Source organism: Cyprinus carpio, chromosome B8, assembly GCF_018340385.1.
Source record: "Cyprinus carpio isolate SPL01 chromosome B8, ASM1834038v1, whole genome shotgun sequence".
NCBI lineage: Eukaryota > Metazoa > Chordata > Actinopteri > Cypriniformes > Cyprinidae > Cyprinus > Cyprinus carpio.
This window is the reverse complement of record NC_056604.1, coordinates 23,025,089-23,052,575: the sequence shown is the minus strand read 5'-3', so window position 1 is coordinate 23,052,575 and position 27,487 is coordinate 23,025,089. Positions and strand designations below refer to the sequence as shown.

Here is a 27,487-nt window from a genome sequence, read left to right as displayed (position 1 = left end):
TAAATTAGTCAGTAACATAATCTAGGTTACTCATTTTAGGTAATTTATTCTTCTATTATTTTTTTTAATTACCTTTAGATTACTTTTTTTATCTAACTTGTTTTAAACATACCATATTTATATAAAGATGCAAAGAGAAAGAAAATATATTCCTTTTTTTTAATTTTACATCAACATCATTAAATGCATTAAATATTACATTAAACCACACATTTATATAATTGAACTAATTTTAATGCCTATATTTATATTTTTTATCGACACACAGAGGCATTACATGCGTTTGATTGATTGACCTTTGGTTTAAGTACTTGTTTCATTGCAAAAGTCATTGCAAATGGAGTTAAGCGACAGGGGTCAGTCTGGTGAGGGTGAAGAGGGCAAAATAATGAGAGAGATGCAGCAGACGAAAGACGAGACGATCAGGAGTGACCAAGTGACCGGGGTCCTGACATTACAGCGCATGAGCCCGAGGCCGGACGACTCTCAGGCCGAGCTATTGATCCTCTCTGCTGCTCAAGGGCTAATTGAATGTTGAAGGTCTCTTGAGGTACATGACACTCATTGATTTACATGATGCTGTCTTTGAAGCTAAACTCACAATTGTCCTATTCAAACATGATGATACATCTAATATAATTACACAGGGTTAAAGAGAACACTGCTTCAGTTCTTATAAGAAATATGCACTTACGTTATTACTGTAAATACCCCATGAAATGGCTTGACAAAGTTTTCTTTACTGAGATGATTTACTGAAACCTTGAGACAAGACTTATTGCAGGAGTTGTCTCTTTTTAAAATAAAATAGCCTTTAGCGCAAAGTATACTTTAGTTTGTATGCATAAGTGCATGAAGTATTTTTCCCATTCATTTTTCCCATAAGGATTTAAAAAAAGTCTTTGTTAAAGCATTATAAGCCATAAACCAAACCAACCAAACATGAGGTGAATCACAACACTACAAACTTTTATTTGAAGTAAAAAAGTATTTGAAAGTCAAAAAAAAAAAAAAAAGACGAAGGTACTTACTGGCTTTAGTGAGAGAAAGAACTACAATCCCATGAAGCACTGCAAATGAATCGAATCAAAAATGTTGGAGAAATAAAAAACCTACAAATTATAGCTGTTGATTGTATATAGAGAAACAATATATTTCAATATAAATTAGTGCTGTCAAACGGTAATTCTAATAATATATGTATGTGTACTGTGTATATTTATTATGTATATATAAATACACACACATACAGTATATATTTTATTTATATTGTATATATTTATATATTGTATCATAACACTTTTTTCTTAAATATATTATATATATATATATATATATTATATATATATATATATATAACATAACACTTTTTTCTTAAATATATACATGCATGTGTGTATATTATACTGTGTATTATGTAAATATTATAATATTATAATATATTTATTATGTATATATAAATACACACACATACAGTATAATATATTTATTATGTATATATAAATACACACACATACAGTATATATTTTATTTATATTGTATATATTTATATATTGTAACATAACACTTTTTTCTTAAATATATTATATATATATATATATATATATATATATATATATAATATTATATATATATATATATATATATGAAAACATAACACTTTTTTCTTAAATATATACATGCATGTGTGTATTAATATATCCATAATAAATATAAACAGTACACTCATATATGTTATGTAAACAAAAACTTTTATTTTGGATGTGATTAATCACGATTAATCATTTGACAGCACTAATTTCAATCTTGAGGGAACCCATGGTGAATTAGTCTTTCGGGTTTTGTCCCTGCAGTGCTCTATTTTGGACAAAAGTCATGAAAACACATTCATGCTAGGAATATAGAAGACATACAGTAGCATATAGATTACCTCAAAACTAATAAACACAAACAAAATGTTGATGCTATTGGATACAATGAGGCCTACGAGCCTGTGGTACAAGGCCTTTACATGTTGTTTTCTCCCAAAACATGAGGCATCAAAACATCTTTTTTCACTTTTGTTCACTGTGACTAAACCTCCAGACTGTCAGTCAATGTGGAATAAGCGAAAGGAAACTATTTGGGATACAAACCCTTTATGTTGTTGTCCAGTAAAGCCATCTACTTCCCATAAGTGACTGGGGATGTTTTGTTTTTTTTTTGTGAAGGAAGTGCTAAATCTGTCCACACTGACTGATTCAGTCATAAATACGATTTATTGTTTGCTTAAAGGTTGCTCTATGTATTTTTGAGTCAAACTCTCATTTCAGTAAGAATCTGCACTGAAGAAACATTTTGCATTGAGATTTTTATGTGAATGTGCTGCGATAGAATACTGAAACAACAGAACGCTGCTTGGTTTGATCATTTCATAAAAACATATCGCTCTTCTCTTAGCTCCTTAAAGGAATAGTTCACCCAAAAATGACATGTACCCCATGATTTACTCACCCTCAAGCCATCCTAGGTATATGACCTTTTTCTATCAAACGAATACAATCAGAGGTATATTAAAAAATGTGCTGGCTCTTCCTATGCCAAGTCTCCTCTTGGCATATATCGAAATCCTCTGACATTTTTCTTTATAAATCCTTATTTATACTTCTAATTCATGATCTGAGTTTTGTTTTGCTCTCTCCTCTGCACTTCCACGTTCATCACTTCTCACTTAAGCTTACGCTACTCTTAGTGAACACGCAAGTTATCAGAAGCTACAGATTAAAGTTTAAACAGTTTTAATTTGGATATTTTTACACCCACAAATTGATTCACTTCAGAAAGGCCTTTATTAACCCCAGATCTGTGTGGAGCACTTTTTATGATGGATAGATGCACCTAAATCTCATTCACTGCCATTATAAAGTTTGGAAGAGCCAGGACATTTTTTAATATCACTCCAATTGTTTTCAGCTGAAAGAAAAAAGTCATATACACCCAGAATGGCTTGAGGGTGAGTACATCATGGGGTAATTTTCATTTTTGGGTGAACTTTCCCTTTAAGTCGACAACTCAATGATTCAAAGATTCTGTCAAAATAAGCCAAGAACCAGGATATCATTTCAGCTTGAATGTGTGTCTGTTTTCATACTTGAATTATCACTAAAATTGATATTTGTAGTGTATTAAAGTTCAGTGTTTTGATAATGTGTAATCATTTTTGGTAATAAAATAATAAGTTTGCTTATTTGCAGATCAATAATGGTATCATTTCCAAAAACTTGCACTTTGAAACCTATTTTTAAAAGTTGATCAATAGTGAAAATGGCATTGTATAAACGCCCCTTAAATATCACTACTAATCTTTTTTATTAACCTTTCTTATACGTTTTTACCAGCGAAAGTATGCAGACATTTTGCTAAAGTTGCTAATGATTATTTACAATTTTACATTAATATTAACTATGAAATATTTGCATTGAACATTTAAAAATATATAGTACCTACATAAAATGCCAACATGCACCAGGCACAGGTGAAACCGTTTTGAATAAGGAGGTTCAGACAGACATTCAGAGGATGGACCAAAATACACACAGAACATCTCAGACTGAATCGAGAGCTCTCTGTGTGTGTGTGTGTGTGTGTGTGTGTGTGTGTGTGTGTGTGTGTGTGTGTGTGTGTGTGTGTGTGTGTGTGTGTGTGTGTGTGTGTGTGTGTGTGTGTATCCGGCAAGGAACCCGGCCAATGCACACTCTTAAACTCGTATTTTCTTCTAGCTAGCAGAGAGGAAGTGATCTATCGATCAGAGGAGTTAATGAGAAGAGATAGACGGATGGATGGATGGATGGATGGATGGATGATGGATGAGGGGGGGAGGAAATAGTGTTGAGAGAGGACAGCAGCACCAACTAATGTATTGGATTTCGGTTACACAGCAGTCCTGACTGGGACCCCAGCACCGAACGATCTCAGGGACTCATTCAGGCCAGAACATGGAAGAAAATATCATATTCCCAAAAATAACAGAGATTGATTGTTTTTCTCGCTTTTAATGCCTGCTGCTATTTTTAAAGACTGAAAACGCTCTCACCCTCTCGTGTGACAGTAAAACTCCAGCTCCTCTTCCTTCTGAAGACCCCAAGGGCACAGGAAGTTCAAGTGACAATAGAAAACACTCTCTCTTTCCTTCTTTCTTTCTTTTTTTCTCATGTGCTGCATTCACATTTTTCACTGGTCTGAGGTGAAAATCTATCCTAAAACCGCATTCAACTAAAATAAGAAAGCTAAAAATATATACTGCTATTAGATTTTACTCATATTTAACACCTGGACTGTGTTCACAATGAAATACTAGCAGACTAAATACTGCATAGTATATACCGCATGTGTTAAAAAAAAAAAAAAAAAAAACATTATGAAGTACATGCGCTGTCACATGACCTTTCCACACTCCGTGTTTAATACAGCAAGTGATACTGATATGTTGCTGATATTACGTCTGGTTAATTTGTTACACTGGAAAGCATTGGCACTGGATGCATTGCATTGTGCAAATGTACACTACCATTCAAATATTTGAGATCGGTATGATTTTTAAACGTTTTTGTCTCTTATGCTTACCAAGGCTGTGAAAAATACAGTAAAATCTGTAATATTGTGAAATATTATTACAATCTAAATAGTTGTTTTCCATTGCAATACATTTTAAAATGTAGTTTATTGCTGTGATATATATTTTCAGCATCATTACTCCAGTCTTCAGTGTCACATGATCCTTCAGAAATCATTTTAATATACTGATTTGCTGCTCAAGAAACATTTCTGATTATTATCAATGTTGAACAGTTAATTTTTGTGGAAACCGTGATACTTTTTTTTTCAGGATGACTGTAAAGCTTAAAACGTATTCAAATAAAAATGAAAACAAAAATTCTTACTAACCCTAAACCCATCCATAAAACTATAAGCAGTATACATAGTAGAGAGTAAATAGCAAGCGACGTATGCTAGTATGCTTTTCCAAACATAGCCCAGCATTCCCTCATGAGCATTTCGCTTTGAAAGAACACGTCCAATGAAAACACAGATGGTCAGAAACTCAACAGGGTAATCTGAAAGCAAACTTTGCTAAAATCATCAACAATCCTTCTGTCCGAACAGAAATCTTGCAGGAGAATCCCTACGCCAAGCTTGTTAAAGTGACAGTACTAATGATTTTCTTTTCTAGGCATGTGTCTTCACCTTGAGTGTTGTTTAAACTGGAGCGCATCACTCAGCGTCTTCACCGTGTCGAAGGTAACCGCGTAGTCCAAAGGTGAAAAGAGACTCTTTCACATCACATCTCCTCTTTTCAGAGCTGTTGAGAGATTTGTCTCAACTTCTAAATCAACACGAGACCCCTTAGATATTTTCAGGGTAAAGAAAAGAAAACATTTGTCATAAGATGGGTGTTTTCACAGTGTCAGTGGAGGGACTGTGGCTCTCAGGAAATCATATTGAGAGAACAGATGTTGTGAACAGAAGGGAGGATGGCAACCACCTAAATAACACTGCCATGCATGACATCAGGGATTGGCTAATAGGCTGCCTAACAGGTTTATACATAATACAACACATTATACGACTGAAATCCGAATACAGGAGATTGGATCAAAAGATAAACTTCCCATAAACACACTTCAAAAATCTGCTGTCACAATTCTCACTCATTTCAACATCCATATTTTTCTGGCTCTTCGGTGTGAAGCTGCAGGTCTAAAGCAGTTATAATAGTTAACAAAATCTAAAACTACACCGAAACAAACATTTGGTTACTTGAAATTAGGGGTGGAACGGTTCATCTTACTCATGGTTCGGCTTGTATCATGGTTTGAGAGTCACGGTTTCGGTACGATTCGGTATGGGCTATGTGGAAAAACTATACTGTCAAATAAAAATAAAGAAAATAAGAATAATCTAACTACAAGCAACAGCACAAATAAATACAATAGAGTATTTTCAGTATTTTTTAGATAGGTCTAACATTAGTTTTTATGTACAGAAATTGAATAAAGTAATGAAATGTAAAACAGCATTGCATATTTGACTGTATAAATTAAAGATGAATCTTTATTAAAGTTACAAAAGCTATTCAGTCAAGAGCAGTGAGTGATTTCTTTGTTGTTGCTGTTAGCAAACCATTTTACAGATGCGTTGTCAGATTTAAGTTAAACCGTGCCGAACCGTGTGTGGAGAACCGCACAGTTCGATTGTTTTTCCGCAAACCGTTCCATCCCTTCTTGACAAACAATAAATATTAACTGAAATAAAATAACTAAAAAAAAAAAAAAAAAACTTGAATAAAATAAATTACATTTTAATTCAGCTAGTTGCCAAGGAAACGTTGCAGTAACTAGCTATTTTCCAATGATTTAAAGTAAGGCTTTAAAATAGCATGAAATAAAACCAAAACCGTTTTTATCAAATAAACAACTTGATCTCATGATGAAAACGTAGCCGTGGGAACTTTTTCGCACGACTCAGAATATGTAACAATAAGTACATATCACTGCAGTTTCCAACAGAAATGAACACTAGAGGCGGTAAAACAGTGAGCACTTGTAATTGTTTTCGTACACAGTTATGATAACAGCTCCATATGTTTCGCTGTGTTGTAGCTCAGCTGGCACAGAACTGGACTCAGGATGTGGAGTCCTCGGGTACGAATCCCGTGAAAAACATGACTCACCATGAACATTTGCTTTTGTTCATATTATGGGTAGCTTTAAGTGTAGTGCATATGGTACGTTATTTTAAAGGGGTCATATGATGCGATTTAAAATGTTCCTTTCTCTTTGGAGTATTTCAAGCTCTTGGTGAATAAAGAAGATCTGTGAAGTTGCAAAGACAAAAGTCTCAAATCCAAAAAGATATTCTTTATCAAAGTTAACACTCGTCCACGTCCCCCTAAAATGGCTCGTTCTAACACGCCCCCACATCTCTACGTCAGTGTGTGGGAAGATTTGCATAACACCGCCCAGATGTTCACGCAAAGAAAGAAGGCGTAACTTTTATTCTCGTTGTAGTATTGTTGCCGCCGCCACCATGTCGTATAGACACTGTGTGTTTCACTGTGAAAGCAAAACTACTTTGTTTGTCCTTCCAAAAGAGGACGATATCCGCTTCGTCATGCCTGGGGCTGATCCATGCTGGTCGCTGAGGAAATACATCAACTTTGCGCTGTGGATCGCTGAATCGGCTTTCACCGTGGACGAAGTGACATCCAGCCCGGGGTCGTCACATGTGGTTGCTGCAAGACCAAGCTACGCTCCTTCGTAGAATCCAATTGCCGCACCTTTCTCAAGCCGCCCGCCTCTGCTCACTCAATCCGGCTGCGGCTCACTCTAGGCCTCTGGCCTCTGCTCACTCAAGGCTACGGTGTGTGATGCTGTTTCATTGAGAAAGCAAAACTACTTTCACAAGGCATCACAATATGTTAAGAGGCATAACATTTCCCTTAACACGCTTGAGGTATTCAGCCAATCACAATGCGCTGGATAGCTAGCTGATCACAGCACACCTCGCTTTTCAGAACGATGAGCCTTGTAAAAATCGGCGCGTTTCAGAAAGGTGGGGAATAGAGGAGAAATAATAACGTACAGTATGTGGAAAATAATGTGTTTTTAAACTGCATAAACACATTTCATTACACCAAATACACTAAATAATGTTCTTTTTAGCTGCATCATATGACACCTTTAAAACATCACAGAGCATTAGATTTATAGCACCACTCATCTGACATTTCAAGTCAGAACTGCTGTGACGCGTACAAAACGTCACATAAATGGTACCATATGTATGTTCATCTGTTCTGGGGGAAAAACTAAATACTCTTTTAGCGCCACTCAGTGGACATTTCACATCGAATATGTCACGAAATGTACATGGCTTTACATATTTCACGTCTTGTAAAAAAGTTTCTACAGGTACGTTTTCATCATGAGATCAGGCTCCATGTAAACATACGCACTGCCTGTTTCAGAGCACAGCATGGCATTGTGTTCTTTTATACGCGAGCAGCTCATGATCCCCTGTTTTCAGTAACTCAATCTGATCTGAGTTTGGGCCATTTATAATGTGCACTTAGAACCGCAACGTGCACAAACCACCTTCTCAAACTTGTAATGAGAAGCGCTTATAAAAAAGGGTCTGAATATTTTATAACCTATATCATTGCTAGTTATGCATTTGAAAAGATATCGCCCCTTAGGTCTTGTCAGTGTAGTGTAGACATATTTTGTAAGTACCTTTTCCCTAAAAAATACACTTTCAAAGCAATACTTTCCTCCACAAGTCATATCGTCTCTAGAGCCAACAAGCACAGGACCTACTGTTTAATACATTTAGCCTAAACATGAGCAACAGTGATTTTCTGCCTTCGAACTTATAACATATACACTGATGAATTGCCCAGATCTATAGCACCGATCTCTTTTCCTGACAAAACGATAAATATGGCTTTAACTGCCCTACTGTGGTGATGCTGGTTGTGTTATTGTCAAGCCTTGTACAAATTTCCACTCACAATGAACTGAATAGGACAAAAAGCTCATTTCAAAAGAGCTTTTCGCTTTTCTGAGGGAACTCGAACATTCAAAGATGCCTAAAGGTCTTTGCAGAAATGCTGCCAACTTTACCTTCCAGTTTCTGCGTTTAAGCCAATCACTGCTTCTGTGCTCGGATGTATGAGATATCATGCTGCATCACTCCTCCCATTCTTCACATCTGTGTTTGTGTGAGAGACACACATGGAGAGAGACAGAGAGGGGGCAAAAGAGGAAATTCTTCCACCTCACTTTGGGACATGAGACGGGTTGTTTTTTATGCGTGTTGAATAGCATTTCTGTCTGGCCGAGTAAAGCCATTATAAGAGCAGCAGCAGCAGCAGTGTTATGTGAAATAACACATTTTATTAAATGCAGCACCATCTCTTGTTCGTTTTCATGAGATCTTGATAAAACAGACACTTTAAATTTGATTTTCAATCTCTTTTTGAAGAAATAACAATATACCATACTTTCCAATCCTGATGAACTTGGAGTTGTTATATCTATAATCTAACAATTCAATGTACGAAACACTGTAAATCAAACAAAGACAAACAGAAAATCATTTTAAGTAGAAAATTATGACTACATCAAAGCAGCTGTGCATGTCCAGGTAAAATTTACTACAGTTTACACTTAAGTTAGTGAGTCTAAACTTTTGTTTGTACTGATAAACAATATATACAATTTTAGTGAAGCACAATGATGAAACAGTTATGCAAAATGCAAATACAGTTCTTTTCATTTAAAATCAACATGAAACGTTATTTGTTCCCATTTTACTTCCATAATGTGATGCATTTCTGCATTAAATGATATTTGACTGTGAAAAAGTTTCCATATGAAATGTGAAAGGATTTGGTCATGGACATTTTTTTTTCTTGACTGATAAATTGTTTACAGTAAGACGACGAAAATGTATTATTAAAGTAAATGAAAGCAACAGTGATTTCATATTGACTTTAAAAGAATAGTTGACCCCCCAAAAAAGAAAAAAAAAAAATGCAGAAAATGTAGTCACCCTAAGGCCTTCCAATATCTAAATGAGTTTGTTTCTTCATCAGAACAGATTTGGAGAAATGTAGCATTACATCCCTTGCTCAGCAATGGATGCTCTGCAGTGAATGGGTGCCGTCAGAATGAGAGTCCAAACAGCTGATAAAAACATCACAATAATCCACAAGTTATCCACACCACTCCAGTCTAGTCCATCAATTAATGTTTAGTGAAGCAAAAATCTGCGTGTTTGTAAGAAACATATCCATCATTACTTCCATCAGTCACTTCTGGCCAAAATATGAATCGATAAACCATAATAACGCTTTATCCAATGAAAAAGTCAATCCTCTGTTTTCCTCTCATGTCAAAATCCACCAACATGTTTGTTTAGAGCATTTGACTGTTTTCACTTATAAACTATGCTTGATCTGTGCAGATTTCTCTTCACTGAAGAAAGCAATTTTATAGATAGATGACTGATTTGAAGTTCTAAGTGGTGTGGATCACTTGTGGATTATTGTGATATTTTTATCTGCTGTTTGGACTCTCATTCTGATGGCACCCCTTCACGGAAGAGAATCCATTTCTGAACATGTGATGTAATGCTAAATTTCTTTAAATCCGATGAAGTAACAAACTCATCTATAGCTTGAATGCCTTCAGAGTCAATTTTGAGCAAATTTCATTTTTGGGTGTACTATCCCTTTAAGAATATTTAATTGGTAAATCAGATTTCCTGCCTCAAATGAAATGCATAACCAGAGTGTCATCTGATATTATTTTAGTAATAGTGTGTAAAATAATGGGCTAACAAATGTGCACAGTCAAAAAAATATATATTAAAAGTGTTTTATCTGCATTTTTACCATTAACAAATATGAAAGGTAGAAGACGCTGTGTCCCGTACATAGCAGTGTTTTGTTAAAATGAGCAAACTGTCTCGTTTCGCACATATGCGTGTGTGTTTTCAGTGCATGCGAATCTTTATGGTTCAGCTGTCACTTTGCTATCTGGTCATTAAATGTGTGAACAGGGTGAAAAAAGGCCCATCTGGCATGATTCATTTATGAGCAACTCCATTTGGGTGCGATCTGTGCTTCTGTCTTAAAGCATCGCAGGTTCATTTGCCCACTGACACAGATTCTAGCAGCTTATAAACCCACTGATGGATTCACTCAACTATTCCACTCAGCAAAATCACGAGACCAGGTCACACCGCTCCCCAATGCAGACTGGGTTAGATAGAGAACCATTCTTCTGCAGCAACCAATAAGAATCCGGCCTGTCTAAAACGAGCTATCGTATGATTGGCTAGATGGCTTGGCAGCTGCAGGTGGGGTCGGCCTCAAATTCTTGGTCCAGTTCAGTCTGGTGTGACCAGAGTCATTCTTATCTCGCCACAATCTCGACGGGGACATTGTGAAATAAAACAAAACCTAAAAAGAAGCCAAAACACAACAGAACATAAAAAACACAACACACCATTAACATAATGAAACCAATAACAAATAAGACAGAACAACACAATAAAAAAGAATCAAGAAAACATCTAAAACTGAAATGTATACTAATAAATTAATTAATAAAAAAAAAGCGGATAACATTTAAAAAGATTATTTCAAACTGTTCCAGATTTTTGGAATGCGTCATAATAATCAAACTGCTGGAATGTTATTAGTATGCAGAGGTTAAAGGCAGAGGCAGTGTGGCAGACATACAGATGAGGGATATAGTTCGACCTACTGCTTTAGTACGAAACAATGAAGTCATGAGCCAAAAAGCTGTTAAACTTTTAGCTGAAAACAAAAATAATGACTTTATTCAACAATTCCTCTTCTCTGGGTCTCTCCAAATCAGCGTAGCGCCATTTTGACAATTTTGAGCAATACGCAGACGGCTTACGCTCTTCTGTATCAGCCGCGCCACAAGGATACGTTTTTTACGTGTATTTATGTTTGGTTTTTCGTGTACAAAAAGTATTCTCGTCGCTTCATAACGTTACGATTGAATCACTGATGGCAGATGGAGTATTCTGACGATGCTTTTCATACTTTCCTTGACCTTGACACTGTTATTTACTTGGCAGTCTATGGGACAGTCACAAGCCTACCGGTTTTCATCCAAAATATCTTAAATTGTGTTCTGAAGACGAACAAAGCTTTTACGGGTTTGGAACAACATGGGGGTAAGTGATTAATGACAAAATTTTCACAACGCTATCAATCAAAACATCAAAACAACTATAATGCAACAGGCATTGATAATTTAGAATTATTATTTTATTATTATGGTGTTAATTATTTTGAACTAGCTTATTTTTAATCAATTTATTTGCTTTGTTTACATTTTAGTAATTTTTATTAGTTTTTATGGTAACACTTTAGTATGCATGACCATATATCCTACCCAATACCTAAACTTAACAACTACCTTACTAACTATTAATAAGCAGCAAATTAGGAGTTTATTGAGGCAAAAGTCATAGTTAATGGTTTGTTAATAGCGAAAACTGGCCCTTAAAATAAAGTGGGTCTGTTTTTATTTATTTTTTTAAATTTCTGTTGTTTTTACATTTCTATTTAGTTTTAATTTATTTTATTTCAGTTTTAATTTTAGTAATTTTAGTACTTCAACTAATTTTATTTCAGTTACTTGCCAAGGCACCATTTCTAATGTTTAATTCTTTAAGTTTTTAAAAGCTTATTTCATTTATGTAATAATAGTTTATTCATTTTTTATAATTATTTTATTTCAGTTAACAAATTTTTTTTTTAACAGTTATAATATAAGTTTTAGTGGTAACACTTTACAATAAGGTTCATTAGTTAACGTTAATTAATGCATTAACTAATTTTAACAATGTGCAGTACATTTGTTACAGGATTTATTCATCTTTGTTAACGTTAATTAATAAAAGTACTACTCATTGCTACTACTCATGTTAGCTCAAGACCATTAAATAACATTTTAGATTAAATAACACTTTTGATTTTAATAATTTTTCCATTGCTAGTCATTTTCATTGTTAGTTCATGTTAACTACTGTAGTTAACTAATCTTAACAACTGGAACATACTTATTGTAAAGTATTACTGTTTTAGTGAACAAAAATGTAAAATACAGTTGCTTGTGGTTGACAGATTGAAATCTTAAAACTGTGTGTTGGGGAAGAGCACATAAATATTAATTACGTCACATAACATTTATGACATTTAAGTGCCCACTAGCTACAGTACGCTTACCATGTTGAAACAGACATAATTGTCCCTGGAGGGAGTTAATGGTTAAAATTTCATGGAGCAAACACTTAACATTAATAACAAAATGCTCCATGAGCCAGTTAAAACCAGAAAAAAAAACTGAAACTTATATATATATATATATATATATATATATATATATATATATAATGTATTTTGGATATACAAAAACTGAAACTGAACAAACTGATCTGTGCTGAAAGGTACATCTTTTTCCCAGCTAGTTTTCAGATTTCACCTCATGTGTTAACTTCATAAAAACAATTTGATGCTTTATTAATGTATTTTGGTTGTACTACTCCAATGATGTCTAACCGGAGAGAAGACATCACAGGATCTCTCAGTAATAAAGACATCCTGAAGCAGACAAGGGTTTACAGAATACACTTGCATGTATGTGAAGCATATTCATATTCATAGTGTTGCGTTTTCACCAAACAACCCTTTTATGTACCTGCATTTACTGGTACAAATATAAAACTGTAACACGTACATTTATGCATGATGTGCATGTTACGCAAGTGAATGTGTGTGTGTGTGTGTGTGTGTGATCTCAGCTAATGGTGATTCATGCTCTGTGAGAATGATTCATCGTTGGAACAGAGTAACTATGACGCTTGTAACTATGGCAACAGTGCATGTGGTGGGAAGGCAGGTCCACCCCCAAGCTCTTCACACACACACACATACACACACACACACACACACACACACACACACACACACACACACGCTTGAAGAGCCGATGCACTCTGAATGACAGACGGAAGTTGTTGTTCAGTAATGACAGTTTTTATAGCGCTCAATCAGGGCAAACGAGCCGTTTAACCCTTTCCTGACCAACATACCACTAGCAATATAATTACATTCAAACTGATTTTATATGAAATTAATTAAAAATAATGAAAAAAGGCATACCTTTATTTTACAGTGCCTGTTACACATAATACTTGTTATTAATATAGTCATTATTAAAATGTATAATTACAACCAGATCCACAAATGTAACTTTAGTTATATGTTGTAATAACTTAGTAATTACCATGTAATAACATAGTAATATGAATACTAGGGGAATGTTTTGATAATGTAACATGTAGAAGAATAATTACAGACAAACTAAATATGTTATAATCAATCGACAGCAATTGTGGCATAATGTTGATTACTCAAAAATAATTATGACTCACTGCTTGTTTTAATAATAATTATGTTATGTTATGTTCAGGCACTTTTACTTCAGTGTTGTTGTTGTTGTTAACAAAATGTATTTATTTATGCAATTGAAATAAATCTGAAATAAAAACTAAATATAAATATGAGATGAAAAACTTAAATCTTAAAAAAAAAAAAGAGAATTAATATTAACAAATAAGCTGAAGAATTAAAAGTACTAAAACTACAACTGAAATAAAAATGAAAGCTAAACAGAAATATTAAAACAAACTAATAAAAATTACAAAAGCACACACACAAAATATTTAAGCTAATATTGTAATGGAAACTAAAAAACATTTATGCAAAGGAAATTATTATATATTACATAAAATTAAATATTTAATCATATAACCATAATACTAAAATAACACTGCTTTTAATATTTTATATTATGGTCATTTTGTAAAATTGGATATAACTTTACAAAGAAATAAAATAATAAAGTACATGGTACTGCTAAAACCTTGGCAGAAATTGCTTTAATTGTAAATGTCTCATTATAACATCTTTTTGATATAAACTATAGTGTGCATCTCATTTATCATCATTAAATTGTGTTATTGAATGTATATTGACATTATAAAGGCCATTGCCACCTTGCTCATCCAATAACGGTCATGCGCTTCAATGCTTGAATGCACTTGAATATTGAATGCTCTCTTCACAATAACGAAGCATCAATGCGCTCAGAAACACTGTAATGTGACCTTGAACTGCTACTGCACTCAATAAATCCAACATCCACTGCCTCATATAGATCAGTGACACTGAGTCATGGTAGTTTAAAATAATGTGAGCTTATTTATTTAGAACCTAAATATTCTATTTGTTTTACAGTTACAAGATTAGTGATCTAGTATTTTGTGTTTCTTAAAGCAATGTTCTGCACTCAAAAGAAGGTAAGCTCTGTCTATAGAAACTATCACACAAACTCATTTTGACTCATGCTTCAGTTTGTAAAAGCAAGAAAAAAACAGATTTTACAGAAAAGCTCTAACAATGGAAGTCTATAAGGCAAGTTTATGAGATGCTTTAAACGCAGAATTATGTAGCTTGTTTTTAGTTTTTTGGTTAAAGCACTTAAATTACTTCTGTATAAAAATGTGTTAGTTTAGCTGTAAATTCATATTGTAGTGCTGTACATCCCAACACAATCTCATGACAATTACTATTTTACATTTCAACAATTAGCATTTCATTTTTATGTTTTCAAATAATCTACTCACGCCCTAGTAAAGGTTATGTTTTGTGGCAGACTTTCCAGTGGGAAAGGTTGGACTTGCTAGTTTAGGTTACCAATAAAATTAATGCCGGCAACGCTTTAAATGTGGCTGCATGGCTATATGTGAAAAACAGTGTGTTTTAACCTTTTTTCCCGATACAAAGCCTTGTCCTAAAGAATTCTATTATACAGTAAATACATTATTATAGCATATTATAACGTTCTTGGTCAGTTAAAGTTGAGTTCAAAGTAATTTGAAGGAAGCACCTGCAGGAACATTCCTATAAAAAGCTTCTCGTCTGATGGTGGAGAGAGGAGAACTGTGGGATAGTGGTTGAGATGCACCTTTAGTTTGTTAACCAAAGGCCACGAGTCCAGGACTGATGATACTTCTGACCTTGACAAGCTTTATTGATTTTTTTTTATTCGTCCAAACCAGAGAAAACTGATACCTGCCCTTTGAATCATTGATAAGCAGAAGGTTGCTGACTTTCTCTCTCTCTCTCTCTCTCTCTCTCTCTCTCTCTCTCTCTCTCTCTCTCGGTGTGTGTGTGTGTGTGTGTGTGTGTGTGTCAGGCAGATGGAGCGCTGCGTCTTTGCAGACAGCCTCACTTCCTGAACCTGAGGGCTACAATTTCACCTCCTTCCATTCCCACTCCACTTCCTCTCCTCTCTCTTTTCTATACACTACTGTGAAACACTGCATTTGTGTGTGCATCTACAGTGGAAACACACTGGAAATCTGGGATCAAAAATCTAGAAAGTTTTCACTCGAATTGTGATTCTTATGATATAATTTTTAAGTAGAAAAATGCTAAATAGGAGCACTGAAAGCACGATTAGAACCAAAACAATATAGACATTTAGCACAAAACCTTCATATAGGTAAGTAATTGTGTATTTCATCCTTGTGGACAACCAAGGAGGCACTTTCACACACTCAAGACCACTGTGCGAAAATAAGCCCCTCAGGACGTCTAACTCGACACTTCCTCTCAGAGAAACCACAAAAACAATCACACGCTCTCACTCAAACCAACTGACTATCAAAGCTGTCAGAAGCCAAGACAAACGCAAACACTCATTCAAGTGAAAAAAAAAAAAAAAGACCAAGCCGGCTTAACGTTCAAGCGTCAAAATGAAAATCTGCTGTAGAGGTTAATTAGTAAATTACAGAGAATGTGCGGAGATTATTTGCTATAGCAAGCAGTACTATTACTACTGCTCAGGGTTAGAGATTTGAACAAATCCCTAAAGATGTGGTCACATTTAATGATGTTCGGCGAAATCCCAGAATGCCCTCCTCCAAAAAACAACTTGTATGTGCAGACAGCTTATTATGAGCTATACTTACACTGCTGTAAAAACAACGGCAGTGTCGTATTGTGTGTCGTCACAAAACGAAGTGTGACTGTCATTGCTGTCATCAAAATGTGGATTTGTATAAATGTGTGGACTTTTTACACCGTCCCTTACCCACCATTATTCCTATTTCAAATTTACAAAATTTACATGTACGTTAATGCATTTGGCAGATGTTTTGGAAAGCGATTTACAGTACATTCAAGCTATACATTTTATCAGCATGTGTGTTTCCTGAGATCGAACCCATGATGGTTGCGCTGCTGTAACATAACGCTCTACCAGTCAAGCTAGTCATTTCATTAGGAATCCATGCAATCAGGGAATTTTGTGTGGATTCGCTGTGTTGACCAGCAGAAAGTGAGATTTGTGTGAGCTGTGCTTTATACATTGCTACACTATTGACCATAGACAATAACATTTCATGTGACTGCACTTAACAGTATTAAACTTTGGTGTGTAAATCTTCATGCATCACAGATACAAATAACTGTGGAATTTGTTGAAGATAAAGTGCAATTACTTTTCAAGTGCAAATACTGTAAGCAATTCAAGTGCAATTACAGTGCAATTACTTTTAGCGATTAAATTTAAAATTTCTGCCATGGGCAAAAAAAATAAATAATAATTCTAAGGTTTCTATTAAACGAGCGACCCAAGCCATATCTAGTTACCAGAATATCACAGTGACTTGTGATTGAGTTGTTTTGTCTCGGGCTAGTAAGTAATCACCTAGCAACCACTCAAAACAACCTAGCAACCACATAGAGATAGAACAGAAACTTCTCAGAGCACCTTCAGCACTGTACAGCAATGGTTTGGCAATTAGCATTATGACAGCAACAACTGCACTTTCATAATTCACTTTCATAATTTTCTCAAGAAAATGTTCATATCTTCTAAACAAAAATACTCAATGAAACAGTCACCCCTCTTTAACACAATTCCCTATAAGAAGTAATTTAGTCAAGACGCATGGCGCAAACCATTGGCCGAGACAAATGAGAATGAATGAAAACACTTTAGTAGTCATCGATAGTCAATAAAGATGATTCAATATTAGTGTGCACTTTAATATTCTCTATATGAGAAACACATGTTATAGTAGATTAGGTGTGCATTAGTAATTAGTAGAGCTCATTAGAGTCGAAGCACAGCCTTCCTTTAGCATTCCTCTTTATCACAAAAGAAAACCCACTTATTCCGCCCAGAACAATGCGTCTTTCCAGAGCTACAGTCCTTAATGAAGCTTTGGCAGAGCCGCATAGAGCTGAGAGGTGCTTACCTTTGATTCCAAACTTTGAGTTGCGTCCAAACTTCAGAATGACGAGCATCAAGATGAAGCCTGTGAATGTGACCGCCGCAATTCCCACGACCAAGTACACCTACGAGAAGAATGAAGAGTCTTCAACCAGCATTCAAAGCTTTAAGCACAGTTGGGTGAAAAACATGCACTCTGAGAGTAAAAGAACTTTTCCTTAAGGTTTTTGTGACAATTTTCTCTTACACAAGTCATTTAGTTTATGGGTTTTCAGAGTTTACTGTGCTAAAAGCTGATTGGGCATCTAAAGGTCACAAACATATGGCTTAATAAATACAAAGTTTTGTTATGAAAGTCTAGATGGCGCTGGCCAATAGGTTCTAACTCAGTCTGATATAATCACATGTCTATTCACATGGAGCAGCTGTTTGGTTTCTTTCGCATCAGCAGTCAATGAGCTGCTCAGCATTCAAATACTCAACTAATGCTTGCTGTAGCAGTTGCAGTGTGCTTCAGGCCCCTCCACCTCCCCAGCTCCACCTGTATAGATCTGATATGGGTGATTTCATGTATGTTATATATGGGAGTTATTTCATGTGCAGCAGCAATATTTCTACATGCTCACAGCAGCATGTCTGAGGATGTATTGGCAGTAGCAAGTCTCGAAGCAGATCTATTTCTCCAAGACCCGTGTAAAACTCGCAGAGAGTTGTCATGACAGAAATCTCTTTCTACGTTGTAAAAAAAGCAACGTATTTTTCAGTTTACCAAATACTATAAGAAACGTAATTTTCTACATTAAAACCCATGTCAGACCAACAAAATTCCCCCAAATAGTCAAAAACAAGTTTCTGAAGAAAGAATTCCATACTGCTGAAATGTTAAAGGTTTGTGAGTTCCCAGAATGCACTGCAGCATGAGTGAAATGCTAATGCTATTAAGAATAAATGCTGTTTGCTGACTTTGTTTAACCATCTTGTTTTGTAATTATTGTTAGTTATTCGTTGAGTTGTAAAGAGCTTATCTGTCAACATTTGTTGACTGTCACCATTCTCGAGGTTTGTGTGACTATTTATATACACACACACACACACACACACACACATTAAAACAATAAATCAACATACTGTGTCACTAATTGAAAATTTGTGAATGAAAAAAATTCTAATTGGCAAAACAAATTAGGGTTGTTTAGTATAATCATTAAGACAACATTGAGAAGACTTAAAAATCTGAATGCGTCATGTTGCCTTGCTTTTTAATTTTATGATCCATTTTTAACAGTGTGATGTAATGAAATTTATTAAAAGCTTAGATTGTGAATTTTGATGAAATACATTTGAAATACAAGCTGTTGTAAAATGATGATAAACATACACAATTGAACACACATTTTACATCAATGTGGCTAGATGCTCCATTGTTTGCCAAACACAAACAGCCTAATGGACTTTAATCCAATTATTAATATTAATAAACGTAACTATTTAAAAACATCAGTGTCATTTGTCATATTGCTGTCATTTTATAAGAGGAATGAGCTACTTGAGGGTGTGTGTAATAATGATTTTACCCCAGTTTATGGGTTTTAGGCACTCCACTTTGCACTGTGTGTAAAATCATACTACATACAACCGTAACAGATGTGTTTTTTTAATTATTATTATTATTATTATTTTGACGCAGGAAAAACTCAGCAGAAACTAAACAAATAACTGAATTTTACTCACAGCGACTTTGTCCTCAGTTTGTCCAATAGGAGTGTCATCTGTTAGAAAGAGAGGAAACAATAAGATACATGTGCTTTTAGACTACAGATCTATAATGTGCATGTTCATGTGTGTTTTTTGTTCATACCTGTAGTGGGATCTCACACACAGAAAGACAAACAGAAGAAGAAGAAACTTTTTAATGACTTTTTCTTGTAAGACTTAATAACATTATAATAATACATGTATTACTTAATAAATGACTAACCATGGACGGCTAACCCAAAAATGAACATTTTGTTAACAATACCTAACTTGATCAAAACCCATTTGACTTTGTGTGTGTGTGTGTGTGTGTGTGTGTGTGTGTGTGTGTGTGTGTGTGTGTGTGTGTGTGTGTGTGTGTGTGTGTGTGTGTGTGTGTGTGTGTGTGTGTGTGTGTGGAACACAAGAAATAAATCTTATGCGTTGAAAAATGGCCAATAAAGTGAACTATGACCATGTTTGTTGACATTATATTATAATTTGATGATGAACTCTTAAAAGAGACTCACCATAATACAGTGGATCAGTAACTGATTCTGATGGATAAACATAGAAAAGAAAACAAAGCAACTTTTCAGACACTGTTACAGTCACATTTACTGTCACTGTTTTGATTTGGTTGCATGCAAATTTTCGCTCACCGTTCCAAGGTTCGTGCATGAAATGCGCAAATACTGCCTTACGGTCCTCTCCGTATTTATTACTGGCCAGCAGTGTGTATTTTCCATTGTTGATGTGTGTGGGGCTGTCCAGGTGTAAGCAGCCGTGGTATTCGCCCTCTGAGTAATCGTGGATCATGGTGCGGATAAAGGGGCCCTCCTCCACTGGTTTGCCGTTTAATAACCAGCTCAGTTTAGGCTCTGGGTTGCCCGACATGCTGAAGGGAATGCACCAGTGGTGGTCTGAGACTGCATCCATCAGCTTGCTGATTACAGGTGGAACTGGCATCCCAAATAAATGGCACAGATAAACACATGCATTAATAATAATAAAACAATAATGCATTTCAATAAGAAGTATTCAACTTGAATACCTGAAAGGCATTATTAGCTGATTAAAGAATACATTTGAGGAACTTCTTGTTGCTAACGAATTGATTAAAATTAATATAACAGAAAACTGGATTTTTGGCTCTATTAAAGTAAAGTCAAGTCAAGTCAAAGAACTTTATTAATCCCAGGGGGAAATTGCTTAAAATAAATAAATAATAAAATAATATATAAAATAAATATATAATATAAAATAAAAAAAACGTCCACTCAGAACATTAACTGAAAATAAGCAGCAAAATTGCCCAAAGAAGACTGCACAATTTTACATATCATCAAATTGTCCTAACAAAATTCAGCATTTTTGCTTAATGAAACATTGGATTTATGTGGATTTACACTACTGTACTGATTTATTTAAGTATTTATTAATTTAAACGAAATTAATACTAATCAAGGATGCATTTAATTGATCAAAAGTGACAGTAAAGACATTTATAATGTTGTAAAAAGTTTTTTTATTTCAAATAAATGCTGTTCTTTTTATCTATCTATTTATCAAGGAATCCTGAAAAAAACATATCACGGTTTCCACATAAATATTAAACTGTTTTCACTGAGAACAATCATGTTTCGTGAGCAGCAAATCAGTATATTAGAAAGATTTCTGAAGGATCATGTGACACTGAAGACTGGGGTTATGATGCTGAAAACTCAGCTTTGATCACAGGAATAAATTTCATTTTACAATAATACTCATATGGAAGACAATTATTTTAAATCGCAATAATATTTCATGATATTCCTGTTTTTACTGTATTTTTAATCAAATAAATGCAGCCTTGGTGAACATAAGAGACTTCTTTCAAAAACAATAAGTGTGTATAAAAAAAAATATCAAATGTATAAATGTGATTTCCAGTATAAATTAATATTTATGTCAGTCTTATGCAATAATTCTCATGTTAACTTACACAGTATGTCCAGATCCACAGAGGCCTCAGCCTCTCCCACCATGTTTTCAGACCTGCAGGTGATTTTGCATCCGTTGTCCAGGGAAGAGACATTCACGAGTCTGAGCTCTGACATCTGACCTGAGTGCTCGTGCTGCAGGTGTGAGTTACAGCAATGTCAATGTCATTTCTATTTAAAGCCTACATGCAATTCAACTCCTTCCTATTTACAGAATTCTTATAGCCTTATTCTGCGCAACTAAATTTTGCATGCTATTCCAAAGAAAAAAAAAACTTTTCTTTAATCAAAATGCAATCATTTGCTACTCCTCTGAAATGACGTTCTTTTTCCGTTGGCGTCACTTAGGCGGATGACCATTTGGATAAAGTTAACCAACAGCTATTCGTGTATTGTTGCTTTTGTGAATATCCTGTTACGCCACATTAAGAAAATTGTTTGCAAATGACTGTTTATATTAACTTTAAGGTTTCTGTGCCCTGTTCCATAAATCAAAGCCTTAAAATCTGTTAAAATCAACAAAAATGGCATATTTCACATATTATAAATGTGATAAAACAAGCAATCTTCTTAGTAAAACTCTAAAGCAAATGTCACATAAAAAGAAAGGCATTAACAATGCATAACTTTCACAATGAATCATCAAAATGCCTAAGGGCTGAAAAAAGCTAGTGCCTTAATAATACACTCAAAAACTCAAAAAGTCGTTACAGGTATGTTGACTACCTTGCAAAACAAATCTTTTCAAATCTGGCAAACTTATTTCTGCTATATTCATGTAGAGAAAATAAATTGTGTGGCTATCCACGGTCTGTATGGAAGCTTGTTTCTGCCCTTTTACCGCACAATTCAGACTTCTAGAAATTTTGAAATTTCTTGCAATTTAAATCTAAATCTCGCAAATCAGGCTTTTTTTTTCTTCAGAGCTCTAAGTTTATTACGGAGACCCACAAATGACATGCAAGAAAAAAATTAATAAAATGTGCACAAGATATACTAATTCATTCCCTCGATGTACTAAAACATGCACACGATTACTATGTCATTCCCTTGATTTAATAATTCGTTCCTTCGTTGTATGAAAACGTGCACATGATTACTATTTCATTCCCTCGATTTACTAATTCGTTCCTTCGATGTACTAAAACGTGCATATGATTACTATTTCATTCCCTCGATTTACTAATTCGTTCCTTCGATGTACTAAAACGTGCATATGATTACTATTTCATTCCCTCGATTTACTAATTCGTTCCTTCGATGTACTAAAACGTGCACAGGATTACTATTTCATTCCCTCGATTTACTAATTCGTTCCTTCGATGTACTAAAACGTGCACAGGATTACTATTTCATTCCCTCGATTTACTAATTCGTTCCTTCGATGTACTAAAATGTGCACATGATTACTATTTCATTCCCTCGATTTACTAATTCGTTCCTTCAATGTTCTAAAATGTGCACAGGATTACTATTTCATTCCCTCGATTTACTAATTCGTTCCTTCGATGCACTAAAACGTGCATATGATTACTATTTCATTCTCTCGATTTACTAATTCGTTCCTTCGATGTACTAAAACGTGCATATGATTACTATTTCATTCCCTCGATTTACTAATTCTTCATCAATTCGATGTACTAAAACGTGCACATGATTACTATTTCATTCCCTCGATTTACTAATTTGTTCCTTCGTTGTACGAAAATGTGCACAGGATTACTATTTCATTCCCTCGATTAACTAATTCGTTCCTTTGATGTATGAAAACATGCACATGATTACTATTTCATTCCCTCGATTTTTTCCTGCATGCCATGTACGGAGCTCCGTAGTCTATATTTCACAATTTTTTTTATTTATTTTTTTTGCTTCTGCCATGAAATTAAAAAGATAGTTGCAACATTTGCATTTATATCTCACAGTTCTGCCTTTATTGCTCAGAATTGTGAGAAATTCTAAAGAAAATATTGTAATTATAAGAAAATAGGTCAGAATTTTGAGATATAAATACAGAATCGCAAGAAGAAATTCTGAATTGTGCGATATAAACTCCCAGTTTGGATAAAAAAGGCAGAACTGACAGATATAAACTCAGAATTTCTTTTTTTCCCAGCAATTCTGACTTTTTCCTCTGAATTCTGAATTGACATCTCGCAATTGTTTTTTTTTTTTTCGGTGGAATCAAAAATGAAAGTTTGAACTGCAACTTTTTCTCTCACAATTAAGATTTTTTTCCCCGTGCAATTGCAAGTTTATATCTCACAATTTAGATTTTTTTTCTTCTCAGAATTGAAAACAGGAGGATCAGAATGAAAGGAAACTGCAAGAGCCACTTAAAATTACAACTTAATTGTAAATTTGAAACTTTGTAAATTTGTTAGAATTACCTCATTTTTTGAATTTAATAGAAAAAAAAAACTTAGGCTTAGAATTAACAAATACCTCAAATTTAATAATCAGAATTTTCAAGTTCACCAGTTCATATTTGCTTTCCTCATTCCTTAGCAGTTGCACATCAGCGTCACATTTAACCCTTTCTGCATGGTCACTTTAGTGGGTTTCAGAGTCACAGTGGGGAGAACTAGAAAGAAAACACACCACAAACCAGTTTATACACTAATTAACAATCAAGAATTACTGTTGAAAAAAAAAAAATCTTGATGTCTCGTTGGTTTTATTTTAAAAATATCTAAAGGTCCTCAATACATATGGATATGTATTTGATATTTTAGCTCAGAAACTGAATTGCTTTAAATAAATGTAAAAAACAAAAATAAAAGAGTATTTTTTTTACATTAATACACTTTAAACATTTTACATCATTTTTGTGATCTATGTATATTCAGAATCTACTTGTATTATATTTCATTATATTATATTGTTTTGAAAGAATTACAGAAGTCTCTAATTTTATTTCTAATTTTCAGGGTATATTTAAAGTGACACTGGCATTTGATATTTTAGTTCAAAAATTTAATCACTTTTAAAGAAATCTAATGAAAGTAAATTCATTTTGCTAATTATTTTACAAACTGTTAAAAAAAATATTTTTGTGATTTATATTCAGAATTATATTATATTATATTATATTATATTATATTATATTATATTATATTATATTATATTATATTATATTATATTATATTATATTATATTATATTATTGAAGTAAAAGACTTTTAAATTGTGTTTTAATTTTATTTGTTATTTAGACTGACACTGAAGTGTACAACATGTTTCATATTTTAGCTCAGAAGTCAGATCACTTGTGCATCACAGGAATGCTGTTCTCGCGGGCGCTCCTGCTAAATTCAAGGCCAAAGAGTGCAGACAGCTCTGACCGGCTCTGTCATGAACAGACAGCCAGATCAGATCTCTATCTCTAGCTGCTCGCAGGCTGCGGCAATTGACATCCTTATCACCGCGTCCCATGGCATCACTTGCTTTTGCAGGAAACTGCAGGTCATGCAGCTTTGATCATTTCATAAGAATCATGTATGGTTTCTTATGCTCTTAATCTTGGAGCGATTTTTTGACACAGCGCAGACCTTCAACCTGTTCTGACCAGACAAACTGTTTTTACTCAGCAACTCTTTATCCTATAGGAATAGTTCACCCAAAAGCGAAAATCTGCTAAAAATATACCCTAAAAATAATTCATATATTCAATAATTCAATAATTATATATATATATATATATATATATATATATATATATATATATATATATATATATAATATATATATATATATATATTCCAATAATCCTTGTTTTATTTACAACTTCAAACCTTTATCACCAGGCAATCCAAGGTGTAGATGAGGATGTGACTTTATTGGAACAGATTTGGAGAAATGTAGCAATCCATCACTTGCTCACCAATGGATGCTCTGCAGTGAATGGGTGCCGTCAGAATGAGAGTCCAAACAGCTGATAAAAGCATCACAATAACCCACAAGTAATTGACTTGACTCAAGTCCATCAATTAAGATCGTGAAGTGAAAAGGTGCTTGTGTGAAAGAAACCAATCCATCATTAAGATGTTTTAACTTTCGTTTCTGGCCAAAATCCATAAATCCATAATCCATGCTTCCTCCGGTCAAAAGGTCCATCTTCTTGTCCTGTTACATCAAAATCCACCCACATATTTGTTTAAAACTGTTTTGGGTTGTTTTTGCTTGAAAACAGAGCTTAACCTGTTTTCTCTCTTGATTCAGACGAGACGATTTTGGATTAAGCACTTTTTATTAGCTGTAGGCAGCAACAATTTTAAGTTAAAACCCCGTAATGCTAGATTATTTCTTACAAACACACATCTTTTGGCTTCTAAAGATGTTAACTGATGGACTGGAGTGGTGTGGATTACTTGTGGATCATTGTGATGTTTTTCTCAGCTGTTTGGACTCTCATTCTGATGGCACCCATTCACTGCAGAGGATCCATTGGTGAGCAAGTGATGCAATGCTACATTTCTCCAAATCTGGTCCAATAAGGAAACAAAGTCATGTACATATTGGCAGGCCTTAGGGTGAGTACATTTTGAACACATTTTCATTGTTGGGTGAAATACTCCTTTAAAGGGATAGTTCCCACCAACTTTTTTTCTTGTTTAAACCGCACTGGCAAAACATCTCTCATTTAGTCCCTTTACATGGTAAATTGAAACGATTCACTGGAGCAGCTCATTTTCTTTTACGGCACAAAAAAAAAAAGAAAAGAAAGACAGCGTTTGGCCACAGGCCAGCAGACGCTCAGTGCTAAATGTCTCAGTGTTTTTGCATTCTGGGGATCCCCCCCGTCTGTCTCTATTTTTCCCTTTTCCTCCCTCACTCTCTTGTCCTCTCTTCCTCCCTCGAGGGCCTTCTGCTGTGGTATTGCTTAAAATAGGCCCGGCTGGAGGCTGATCTTTGGATCAATAACTATCCTCAAGCCGCAGTCATAAAACTACAGCCTGGACAAATCACATCCTACCAAACAAACAAACCTACACTTCAGTCTCAAATATTAGATGACCACTGCTCTGAGCAAAATATGCTGATTCTTAGTAATCCAAGCCATAGTACATTGTTCTGTTAAGTCTTTCTAGTCAGTTGCTTCATCACCGAAATGCATCTAGTTTTGACAGATTAAATTCATTGTATAGCTTGTAATGAAGAACGGTGTTGGTATTATTAACTAAACTAAAACGTACTAACCAAAACCAACATTAAAAACGTTTTTATTAACTGAAATAAAGTTGAAAAATATTTAAATATTAGATGAAAAAAAAAAAAAAGTTAGAAATGTTGCCTTGGCATCTTACTGAAATAAAATTTTAAATAATTATATTATATAAATAATATATATATAAATACATATAAATATATAATATATATTATATAAGTTTAAATAATTAAAAAAAAAAAAAAAAAAAAAAAAACTTCAAATAAATAAAACCAAATCTAAAATAAATAAATAAATATTTTTTAAATAACACAACTGACAAAGCACATACAAAACCTAAATAATATAATATTATTTAAATAAAATGGTAACACTTTAGTACAGGGACCAATTCTCACTATTATAGTTGCTTATTAGCATGCCTATTATTAACATATGGGCTGTTTATAAAGCACATATTCTACATGACCATATTCTACATCCCTAATCTTACCCAATACCTACACTTAATAACTACCTTACTGACTATTAATAAGCAGCAAATTAGTAGTTTATTGAGACAAAAGTTGTAGTTATTGGTTTGCTAATAGCGAGAATTGGCACTTAAAATAAAGTGTCACCAATAAAATTAATATTAAAAAAACACACATGAAACCCTCATAAATATGTAAGAGATGCATAAATATGTTTATTATTATTATTATTTAACTCTTT

At 34.1% G+C, this 27,487-nt stretch overlaps 1 protein-coding gene across 1 annotated transcript in view; it reads right to left on the bottom strand.

Moving 5' to 3' along the window:
* The window catches only part of LOC109100514 (BDNF/NT-3 growth factors receptor-like), a 51,708-nt gene that overhangs the window by 20,686 nt on the left and 3,535 nt on the right, over window positions 1-27,487 (bottom strand). The window contains 7 exon segments of the mRNA XM_042729104.1: window positions 17,917-18,016; window positions 19,623-19,660; window positions 20,156-20,182; window positions 20,288-20,587; window positions 21,610-21,742; window positions 23,998-24,034; window positions 24,086-24,191. Coding sequence (XP_042585038.1) covers window positions 17,917-18,016; window positions 19,623-19,660; window positions 20,156-20,182; window positions 20,288-20,587; window positions 21,610-21,742; window positions 23,998-24,034; window positions 24,086-24,191 — 741 coding nt within the window.